The following is a 12534-nucleotide window of genomic DNA, read 5'->3' as shown; positions in this document are numbered from 1 at the left end:
ATATAATGTCATCTCTAAATAGATAAACAAAATGGCCTCAACATAAAAACCTATGACAGAACTCCTTTGAAATTTGAAGGCAAAAATGCATGTCTCTAAAATCTCAGGATTATACAATAATATGGGATTTGCTGAATTTTTAAATTATCCATTTATTTTCCATGGATGCCACATTCTAAATACACATTCTTTCAAAGCATAGATGATGCAGTCAGAAAGGGCATTTAAAAGAGCATATATGGATAAATTTTTTAATCAGAAGATTATTAATATTAAGAAATGAATTTTGAAAAAATATGAATCTTTTCTATCAAGTTTGTTGAGATAAATATAAAACTGTTTCTTATGTAGTTAAACTATGATATGTAGCATTTATTAGTTGTATTATATGTGAATTATTTTTCTGTTGTTTTATATATTTCATTTATTGATTAATGGTGCACCCAGAATTCACAGTTATTTTGAATAACATATGGCAGTCATTGGGCCTCTTTCTTTTTATTCAGTTTGAAAATAAATCTTTAGTTGAAAGTTTGCAGTGAGCAGACCTAGGACAAGTTTTAGGAGCTCGAAAGGACAAGAGGAGGTGACATGAAGTGAATGGTGAAAAACTCCTTGCTCCAATGATTTCTGTTGTAATAGTAATAGTGTTTTCATTTTGTCTAATTCCCTCTAATCTTTTCTAATGTTAAAATTATAGCTTTAGGTTTTAAACATGTGAGATAACAATGGTGTACATGAAAGTCTTTTTTAAAATGTATGTTGTCTTCATACTCATTTGTAAATCATCAACAGAAGATTTTGAGAACTTATTTATTTTTTTTAATCCAAGTGCTGGGGATCAAACCCAGTGACACAGAGTAGATTGGAGGGTGGCTTAACATTAACCACAAGTTCCACATCCAACTCCTGAGGAAAGAAATATTTGCCTTCACTCAGACTAGACAAATGACCCATAAAACATAAGTCAGCAAATTCTGACCCATGATTGGAATTTAGACTAATAGGAGACAGAAACTGATGAAGTAGAACAATCGTGTATCACACTGAAAGTCAAGCAGCCAATGTCTAGCCTGGACCTTCTGTCCTCTTTGTCAAAATCCTTAGATTACTGGCTCAGCACACAGCTTTTCTTTGTTTAAATCTTTTCCAACCATTTATTTGCTGAGTGATGGTTTCTGCCTTTTTCAGCTGTAAACAGGAGCCATAGGAGCTTTTATCCCAAGGAGCTGTTAGTTCAGTTAATATAATCAAAGTGTTTCTGAAGAGTGCCTGATACATGATAAGTGGTAAGTAAGTGTGAGTTATTTGTTTTTACCAGTGGCTCTCAAACCTTAGAACTTGACCCTGAGACACACCGCGAACACACCTGAACACAAAAACAAATACGCCTAAGATAGAAACTAAGGAAAATGGCATGTAACTACACTCCATGCAGTATAGTTTGCTACAATGTACTTGCATTCTCCATCTTCGCATTTTAATCCCCTTCCAAGTAATTCCGTTTTACATGGCATGTATGACTCTATTAAATTTTTTTGCAATTTCTCATAAAACAAGGACAAAAATGTCCCTGTTAATCAGTTTCTGATCTCCAGGTGGCTATGTGCCCCCACTTACCACTACTAAAGCTCCATTTTCAGCTTCTCTGTCAAGTCACCTCTGTTACCCCATGTGGGTCTGAGCACTTTTCAAAATCATAGATTCAAACATTGGTTAAGTAGGGTTCTCCATATGTATTAAGGCAAAAGTTTGTCTCTCATGTATAATCTTCCATAGGTAATGAATTATCTCCTCAGCTTCTTTTAATCCCATCCTCATGCCTCCCCTCCTCTTGCTCCTAACTCCGTCTTCCCTACCCCCATTCTCCCAAATCTGAGATACTCTCTTACCACTGTCAGAATGCCTAAAATAAAAGGCACCAAAGACAGTTTTTGCTGGAGACAATATGGAGAAAGGAGCATATTCCTCCACTCTTGGTGGGAGTGCAAACTCGTACAGCTACTTCGGAAATAAATATAGTGGTGGTTCCTGAGGAAAATAGAAATCAGTCTACCCGAAGATCCAGTAATTCTACTGTAAGCATACAGCCAAAAGATGCACATTAATACAAGGACATCTCTTCAGCTATGCCCATGGCAGCATTATTTGTAATAGCCAGAACCTGGGAGAAACCTAGATGCCCCTCAACTGAGGAATGGATGGACAACATGTGGTACATTCACACAATGGAGTACTACTCAGCAGAAGAAAAAAAAAAAAACTATGGAATCTTGAAATTCACAGGGAAATATATGGAACTAAAATAAACTATTCGGACTGAGGTAACCCAGTCACAAAAGGAAAAACACTGTATGTACCCACTCATATATGGTTTTTTAGACATAGAGCAAAGGATTACCAGCCTATAACCCACATTGCTAGAAAAGCTAGGAAACAAGGAGGACCCTAAGAGATACATACATGGTCCCCATGGGGAAGGGGAAAGGGACAAAATCTCCCAAGATTATACTTGTTTTATAAAGTATTAATGACATCATTAAAACATTTTGATGGACATTTGAAACTGTTCATATCAAAAGCAGCTAAATACATGGTACATATATGAAAATAAGCATGCTTAATTAGTTTAGGCATATGCACTTCTAACTATAATTACTTTTATCTTTTATTCAGGTTCCAAATCATTTAAATAGTGGTCAAAGAGAAGACTTCATACTTCACATGAATAGAAAATAATGACATTGATTATTAATTCAGTATGTATACATTTATTTAAATATATGTGACCACTAAATTTTTCTCATTTCTGTAGAGTCCTAATCTACATTTTACTGATTTTTGTGTCGGTCTGAGATATGGCACAGAATATTGCTTGTGCCAGTGTATTCTATTGGTGTTGAAATGCAAGCTATTCTGTCAGGCTTTCCAGGCACTGTAAATGAACATGCTCAGAACATATTGAGAACTCTACGTATCTCAGCTAACTCCAAAAGCTTATATTTGGACTGCATAAATCTCAATAGCATGCAACTTCATTTACTTTATACGTATGCATGAAGTGGCTAGATCTACATTTTGTCCTGACAAAGTGGTAATATTTATTTTCATTTTATATATTTTTTTGTTTGTGTGTTTGTTTTTTGTTACCCGAAATATATAAATTCAGAACTTTTTTTTTTAATTTTTTCCCCAAAATTCCGGTTTTGGTTGTTTTATGACATCTTCTGGAGGTTTCAGTTAAAAGCACTGTGGTTGTCACCTGCTTGAAAGGTTTTTCGCTGTCTCTTTGTGTACTGCACACTTTCCAAGAGCAGCTGTATCACAGCTGTCATTTTGACTGGTAAAGATGTCTTTGGCTGATACATCCCTGCCTGTGGCACACAGAGTGACTTCAAACAACTAATTAGCAGGAACTAGGCCACCTCAAGGTTTGGTGCTGTCCATCAAGGCTGCGACCACTGCTGACACCATCAGCAGATCTGTCAAATGTGGTTCTTCCTGAGAATACAACCAAGCCCACTTACTCTGTGGTGAAGCAATAACTGCCATGATGTGTTGAATAGGAAGTAAGGAAATGTGATGGCCATTCTACAGAGACTTAAATAACTGGAAAAATACTGAACTGGTGGAAAATCTGAATGCTTATTTATTGACATGTGTTTGTGCAATATAAGGGAGTCTTCTGAAAAAAATTAATGAGTCTCTATTGAATAAATTCATCAAGCTAGAAATTATTTCAAGAACTCTCATTTATCACTGTAAAGACAACTGTTGTATACTCCCTTTTAGAAGATACCATTGTCATGTATACCATCTATTCACTTAGACAAATATGCAACGTTATACCAAATGCAGAGAATTCAAAATTATTCAACAGTAAGTTCTTCAAAAAGTCAAATCTGTTTGCAGGAATGTGTGTATGTATATGGATACTTATATTTCCAGTTACATCTTTAGACATTATTAAGACAAGTATACTAAAGGAAAATTAAGTAATCATTCTGCTTGACTAAAAAGTATGTGTTTGTATGAATAATATATACTTAATTTATGAATGCATTTATATTACATTAACTAAGAATGAGGGATCTGATAGTATAGTTTTGTATTTTGAACCAGGCTGTGGTTTTGTAATTAGGAATTAGTAAAGAGAGATGAGCTAAAGAACCAGTGTAGTTTATAATAACAAACAAAATCAAAAAACAAAAACATAAAAGCTGTTTACTTAAGCAAACTTTTTACTGTTCTATTATCAGAAATCATACCACTCACACATATTCACCGAAGTCTTATGTTCACATTTGTACTGTGCTAAATTTCTCTGTTGATTCTACCACACATCTTAAATATCTAACATTTCAATGCTGCTTACACAGTGACATAAACATAGTTGTCTACCATACCATCTAATATATAAAAACCTATGTCTGCTGGCATATTGTGGTGTATTTATAATCTATTTTGTCTAGTATCATTTCCAAAATAATCAAAAGTGAAGAAAGAAGGAAGGGACAAAAGACCAAAAAGGAATACTTTATGGATCATCATTTGTTAAAACCAAAATTACAAGAAAGGAAAGAAAGGAGATAATGGATAATTTGTTCTGCCTCCCAAAAAGAAATGATTCAACATCATTGCTGTGGATGAGAAATACAAGAAAGAATATATATTATTATACCAACATCAGAAAAGAAGGTATAGGCATGTGATCCCTATATAGTATATGTATATTTTTATAAAACAATGAGTAAGTCCAAGCAAAGTCAGAGAATATATGTAAATAATGTTCTGGTGGTTAACTTTCCTTTTACTAACATTTGAAAGTAGTGGGTGACGAACATATTCTTTTCTTGCATTAACTCTCTTACAGAGTTCTGAACTGTGTTGCAAGCATTGACTTCTACTCTGTAACTTTGGTTGGTGACCTGGATACAAGGTGCACCAATGGTTTATTTTAAATAAGGGAAGACTATTAATTTGTATACTACTTCTAAAAAGTTATTAATCTAAAATATACGATATATATTATTAGTAGTGGTTTATGCAAGTTTACATTTTCTTCCCAAATGCTCCCTTTCCTTATATGAAACATTTTACTCTACTAAATGTTTTTTATCACAATGGTTTATACAATTGGTGATGTCTCAAATTGTTGATAATTTTCATTGATTTGTGAATCCACCAAAACGTATGTTATATATTTACATAGAAGATAAAATATTTCTCCTATCAAAATGTTTTTACCATTTGCTGTGATGATTTCCTACAGTTGTTCAGCTTGAGATATCTTAATCAACCATCTGCACCTATGAATTTCATACTTGCAATAACTACCTCATTTCAAGGTCTGGCAGCTAAAGCTCACACTTATTTATAAGCCTTTCCACAAGTCTCTGAAACTTTTAAAGATAAGATTTCCATCTGACATTGATATTTGGATTTTATCCTTGCAAAGAAAATCTTCTGGAAAAAAATCTGATTTTCTAAATTTTATATTCTGACCATTTTGTAAGAAATTTTAGATCAAGCATAAAAAACAGTGATGAGAACAGCTATTCATACTGACATGAATTTGTATGTATGTGTGGGGTACTTGTTTTTGTGTGTGTATGAATACCTGTAACTATAAGCCATTTCCCTACCAGTCTGAAAGCTCTATTCATTTGTATCTTATGCTCAAGGGAATGATGTATCAGAAATGAAATGGCATCTAAATTTATAGATCAAAGTTGGATAGTCAGGTGATAGGCATAAATGGTATAAAAAGAATGCATACTTTTCCATTTCTGTGCTTCTATTTTAACAACTACTGTGTTTTGTCTATGCAGTGACAGAAGGTATGGAAAAAAGAAAAAGAAAGCTTTAACATGACAGTTTCAATTCTGCACCTTATTTGAACTCTAATTTAGGAAAGAATTTCAAGTATGAATGATTTTCTTTGACATTTGCTTGGAAAACCATTTTTATGCACTTTTATAGTGAAATCATTACATTACTCAGAGATCAGAAATGCTAGGACATAAGCAATTTTTATGTTATCAGTTTCTAGTACCCTGACCTGGGTTAGGCTAACCCCTCTTCTGTCCTTAGGTTATGGCTCTGTAATCACTTAGTTGAGATTTTATCATATATTTTTCCTTGACAGGAAAACAGTCTATGGAGGTTTTGTGTGTGTGTGTGTGTGTGTGTGTGTGTGTGTGTGTGTGTGTGTGTATAAATATAAATATACATATATATTTGAGCATTGTCTCAACAGAGCTAACTTTTTGGGTGCTGAGCAATATAGGGTCATGTCTGCATTTTACTCAATTTGACTACTTAACCTAATTGTCTTGGGAAAGCAATCCTCATTCCTAGTGAATGGAGTTGTAGGTAGAAGCAAAAAGAAATCAGTATTTCAGCAATAGTGAAAACAATCCTTTTCTCCAACATACCTGAAAGATTTATATTTAAAAACTGCAAACAGGCATTTATCAGAGTTTAATTGACTGCATTTTAAACCAGCAGTGCATTCAATTATATCATGTTTTATATTCAGTGATAGATTAGAAGAATTAATGTAATGAATACAAAATACTTAGAGTCTGGGACCAAAATATCTCAATAGCTGATACTAGCATTTCCCTATAAGTAAGCAAAATTATCTCTAGGTAAGAAGTAATTGGCTAATAATGATAATTTCATGATTCTTGAATCTTACAAGTCTCACCAGTCTTGCTTTTTCTTTTACATCAAGTTTGGTAATATAGATGCAATAACGTAATTCAGATTAATTAACGTTAATTACCCAGAATATGACATTAACAAGTTTGTTCTACAGAGTTAAATAACTGCACCTAAAATCATCACATTTTAAACTTATTAATGTAAATAAAGAAAACATAAATTCAAAAAAATTAATAATTGAAATTTACATAGATTTACTAGATTTTACATACACTTTTAATAAAAGTTACATTCTAGAGGGTTATGTTACCGATTGTAATCAACTTTCTTATTAAATCTTAAAAAATGATAAACACTTGGTAAATTACTTTTCAGAAACTGATTATTAAAATTAACCAGTTCATTAATTGATACATGAGTAATGAGTATTTACAATGACCATCTATTCCTAAGAAATCTTAGAGCTTTCAATGTAACATTTTTTGCTTCATGTTGCCTTTCATTTTATAAGAAATATCAGGCCTTAAGCTTTAGTAGTTAATAAAATACACATTTAGGTATTAGAAGTACTATATTTTTATTTATTGTTATTAATTCTTTCAGAATTCTGTACAATGTATTTTGATAACAATCATGTCTCCTCCTTCAACTAAGACGAGATATACACACACCTTTTTTTTTTTTTTTAACACAAATCCATGTCTTCTAAATTCTAAGGCCATAGAGCTCAACTGTTGTTACTCTCTCCAAAAAGAGAAATCTACACTTATGATGGACATGGAGAAATAGTAGAAAAATTTACATCGAAAGTGATAGAAACATCATATGACACAAAGAATAATCTACAGAAGCACAAATTATTGATTTCATCCATACTTTGTAACATAAAAGTTATTTAAAGGACCTTAAACTGACAGTATTTCTTAATATAGCATAGTTAAACATCTTCCTCACTGCTTTGTTTATTGAACTAATAATACAAATGATATCATGACTGTATTTAATTTTTCACTATTTGCTTAGGAGACCAACACAATTCTTTTGAGTGTGTGTCTACAACATATCTGAGGATAAAATTATTTTTATCTCATATAGTCCCTGAAAAGATCTTCAGGAAACAACATCTATAGCTAATAGCTATAACAGAGACATTAAATAGTCTAAGGAGCAATTATCAGTTATTTGAAATACACTTTGGTTACATTTACTTTTATGATGTTTTGAATTTGGCAGTTTTTGCCAATTTATATCTTTAGTATTGAAAACTGTCCTCCCTATAATGAATACTGTGCTATTATTGTTAATGAATAAGGGGTATTGTATTTTCATGGTTTTAAAAACATATACAGTAATTATGAAAACCAAAGACTTAATCAGACATGATTACCTTCGAAATTTTCAAGTAAATTAGGATTACATAATTCGTATATATATGTACATCTATATATATACATATATACATATACGTATACACACACATATCTATATCTATATATCTATATCTATATCTATATCATCTATATCTTATCTATATCTATATCTATATCTATATATATAACTATATCTATATCTATATCTATACCTATATCATCTATATATCTGTATATACACACATATATGCAGTGCAGAAAGAATATATTTATTTTGGAATAGTTGTAAAGAGAAAATTGGGGACTAATTAACCTAAGATGTTTCTTTAGTACTTTTTGACCTCAACACATCTTTTTTTCATTTTCAAACAATAAAAACTTTTATTCTAGCAATGCATTCCTGTTATCAATCTCTGTTACTAGCAGGGCTTTCAAAATGATGCAGTCCTTTACACAGAAATGGCAAAACTGTTGCAAACAAAGGTGGTCTTTACCAACTGTTACTATCCTTTCATAATTTAAGGAATTTGGCTTAAAAAAATCTATTCAAAACAAGTTGGCCATCAATTACTTACAATTATAAACATTTAATTCACAATATCTATAGCTGCAGAAAGCAAGTGAAATGTCTCCAAAATGGGTTTAACAAGTAAAACATAATTTCTATAAAATAAGTATTTTTATGTATTGCACAATAATGTGAGAACACATAACACTATTTAAATGTATATACTTATCATTTATGTATGTAACAATAGTAATCAATGAGACAAGACCCTGAATTTGGGAGAGAGATGGGATTGTATGGGAATAGCTGGATTAAAAAAAATAGTTATATTTTAAAAATATTAAGGAAAGTGTGTAAAATGGTTAATATGATGAATAATGTGTATTTCTTACCAACACACTCAAACATATATCTGACTACAGCCACCATGGTAGCATTGGGCATAACGAGTTACATCTCTTAACATTACATAAAAAGAAAGGAAACAGAATTTCCACGTTTTATTGAAATACAATTACCATTTAAAAAGTAACCTTCTTTTAATATTATGTTTAACTATAAGGGTTAATCAATCAAGGTTGGGGAAAAATGATTTAAATGGAAGGAGCTAATAATTTTTTTCACAATTTAACTAGCATTATGTTAGGCAAGATTATCTTTTTTACCTTTATAAGAAAAACACAACTTTTGATGAATTGTTATGCATGTCATGTAACTCCAAAAGAAAGTAACTCATTATTTTTCCAAAAATAGCTAAAAGTAAAGTTTTATTCTGTATTATGTACATGTTCGATTTATAGTGATACCATGGCACAAAATGGGATCCATGCACATATTCCTCTAATCTTATTTACTTTTAGTATTAATAAAGCACTAGTAGAAAATTCTGACCATATAAAGGAAATAGACACACAAAAACATCTGCAGTAGTCAACATGGCATATTTAAAATCTAGACAAAAATGACAATGTCTCAGTAATAACACTGTCTCTATAGATGTATTCATACCTCAGAATGACTTTCTTCATTCGGTCGAATGTGGAAACCAGTAGAGCTGGGGCATTTCTGATGTGTGACAGGAATATTGTCACTTTTGTTGTGTGAGTTACACTGAAAGAGATTACCAAATAATTGTGACAAACTACTCTACATGTAGAGTGTCCATCGAGAGAAAAGTCTGTTTGCTATAAGGATAAAATGAACTTTGAACTAACAAGGGTCCACATTCATAGATATCATGCACTAGTATTCACCATGGCAAAGCAGTAAAATGTGTCAAAATATTTTGTACAGAAAATGGAAAGCATAATATTACTTACTATTGTGTTAAAATGTTGCTTATTTGCTATCTTTTCCTATTCAAAGAAAATAAAAATTGTTCTTAAAACAAATCACCTATAGTAATGCTTTTAGAAGGTGAAAAATTTATAGAACTTTAAATATTAAATTTTGGGTTAGCCTTTCTCTGAGAAATTAACATGGTTGCTTCCCATGTTACTCAAAGGAGCTGTTAATTTAAAAAGAAAATATCATTCATTTCCCTTCTTTCCTTTGTTTCTCTCTATTCTCTTTTTAGGACGACACCTGTCAAAATTGCTGATTTTTCTGTTAGGCCATTTGGTAAGCATAGCATTATAATTTCTAAAGCTTTTAATTTAATAAAAGATAACTTTGTGCCACAAGAAGAGTCATCATTGACTCATTTCCAACTGAATTTATTACAGTTTCACTAGCAGATCAAACTTTTGTTACATTTGAAAATTTCTGTGGTGGGTATTGCATTTTACAGATTACAATCATCTTATTTGTTTTTGTTTCTATATGCTATCTAGAAAGTCTTAAACACAATTATTCATAAGTCTTTACTATGGTAAAAATTATTTCAGGGTTGATATATATACATATGTGTGTGAGTATGTGTGTGTGTGTATACACACACATATATACACATAAATGGTTTGATTTCAGCTCTGATTAAACCTCAACTCCTAAGAGAACTCTACATTGGTAATTCAAACGAATAGTGATTTTCACTTTTAACCTCTTTTGAGAACCCAACTAACTTTTATGTGTAATACCTAATATTCACCATGCCAATATTAATTCATTGAATGCACTTAAAATAGTCTGAACAACTTCATCCGTAAATATAATGTTTTCTTTGGTATTTTTTTTAACTAAAGCTTCCTTTGTTTTCTAAAACAACAAAAATTAAACACATGTTTAAACTGTTATTTTCAACTGTGATGATCCTAGACATTTTAATCAGTTTTTTACCTAGCCTTTCTGCATATCTATTCATGCTAATTAATCTACTTTAAACATTTCATTTATTATGCAGTTTTTCCCCCAAAGAAACATTTCCTAAATCCCTGTGGTTCACTAGTTGTTCTTACCATGGCAATGTATTAGATTCATCTGGAGAACTTTTACAAACCACTAATGACAGAGTTCTGCTTCCTACCAGTTAATTAAGAACTCATCTGTAATTATTTTTAAATGTTTTGTTGACTGTAAATTGGAGTCAGAGATTGGAGTTCCTGAGTTAAGATTAAATTTTAGGACACTATGTTGAATTATGGCATTCACTCACTTTTTTCTGCTTGTTTGTTCATTTGGTAAGTAGAAAGTCATTTGTGCATATGTGCATATTACTTCAATACTTAGAAGTTCATAAATATATAATTTATAGTAACTTATAAACTCATTCAGGCACCTAAACAATACAAAGTAGTCATTAACCATCATGACTTGTAAAGATACCTAACAGAATAAATGCAGAAATTGCTGAGGAAAAAGATGAGAACTTTTCTACTTTTGTTTTCTATTGCTATGGTAAAGCATTGACCCAATCAAATTGAAAATGAACAGATTCATTTGACTTACAGGTTATATAGTTCATTACTGAGAGAAACTAGAACAGAAACTCAAGTCAAGAACTTAATGGCATGAAACGATACAGAAACCACAGCGGTGTGCTGATTATATCTTTCCTTCCATGACTTTCTCAGCTTGTTTTCTTATACCTTCTAGTATGGTTTGCTCATGGGGGGCTCTGCCTTCAGTTGACTTAGCCTTCTCAGGTCAATCATTAATCAAGAAAATGTCCTGCAGACTTGCTCAATCTGGTGGAGGCAATTCCTTAATTGAGGTTTCTTCTGCCCACATGACTCTAGTTTGTATCAAGTTGATAAGTACTAACCAGTGCAGTACCAAATCTAGATATTTGGGTTAGCTCCATGGACAGAGTCTTGAGAGATGAGTTGTTGAGAATGCCTTGATTAGTTTGCAGTCAAGTTATAAGAAACTACAGAAACTCTTTGAAAAGATGCAATTTGTCAATTCATGAGAAGTTGTGGCATTTCAAATATAAAGAATCTGAAGATTAATAATCAGATGGGTAGAAGTATATTGAACTCAACAGTAGAATCAATAATGGCAAATTAAAGAACTAAGTTCACTATAAGAAATGATTGTCTAGGATATGCTGCTTACTCAGAAATGAATGAAACATTGGAAATGAATTTTTATATCTTACTACATACCCTAAAGAAATACAACCAAACAAAAGGGTTCTGTTGCAACATACTAATTACACTCAGATAAATTCCCCCCATTCCATTGAGCTTGACCAATAAGCCTCTTTGGTGTGTCATTATTGAATAGCTGCCTTATATAAAGAAGTCAAAGATTCAATTCCTCATTTGTTATTGTCAGGACAGAAATTTACTCTAGCAATTATAAATATAGAAATCAGAGCAATGCAGAAAAACAATAATACTGTAAAATGGTATTTTAGAGATAAATTATTATAAAAAGTCAAATATAAGACAAAAATGTCTTGGGGAAGAAATAATTGAATCAATATGTATCTTGCCTCAAGAGGAAACATAATTATTTCAAATATTTAAAGTTTCTTCTACCAAAATGTTCTACTATTTATAAAATTTAGTATGAATTACTATATTATAACAGTGGTTGATGTGC

The 12534-nt window shown here is 31.6% G+C and overlaps 1 protein-coding gene across 5 annotated transcripts in view; it reads right to left on the bottom strand.

The window, feature by feature from the left end:
- Pcdh9 (protocadherin 9) overlaps positions 1-12534 on the bottom strand; it is an 845706-nt gene that overhangs the window by 534051 nt on the left and 299121 nt on the right. For 2 of the 5 annotated variants that reach the window (XM_051195302.1, XM_051195304.1), the window contains exon 3: positions 9556-9657. The exons of the other annotated variants lie outside the window; for them this stretch is intronic. In XM_051195302.1, coding sequence (XP_051051259.1) covers positions 9556-9657 — 102 coding nt within the window. The remainder of the gene's footprint in view (positions 1-9555; positions 9658-12534) is intronic. 5 annotated transcript variants of the gene reach the window in all.

Source organism: Phodopus roborovskii, unplaced genomic scaffold (genome assembly GCF_943737965.1).
Source record: "Phodopus roborovskii unplaced genomic scaffold, PHOROB, whole genome shotgun sequence".
Taxonomy (NCBI): Eukaryota; Metazoa; Chordata; class Mammalia; order Rodentia; family Cricetidae; genus Phodopus; species Phodopus roborovskii.
Note: the sequence above shows the minus strand (reverse complement) of the source record. Positions and strands in the feature narration are given on the sequence as shown.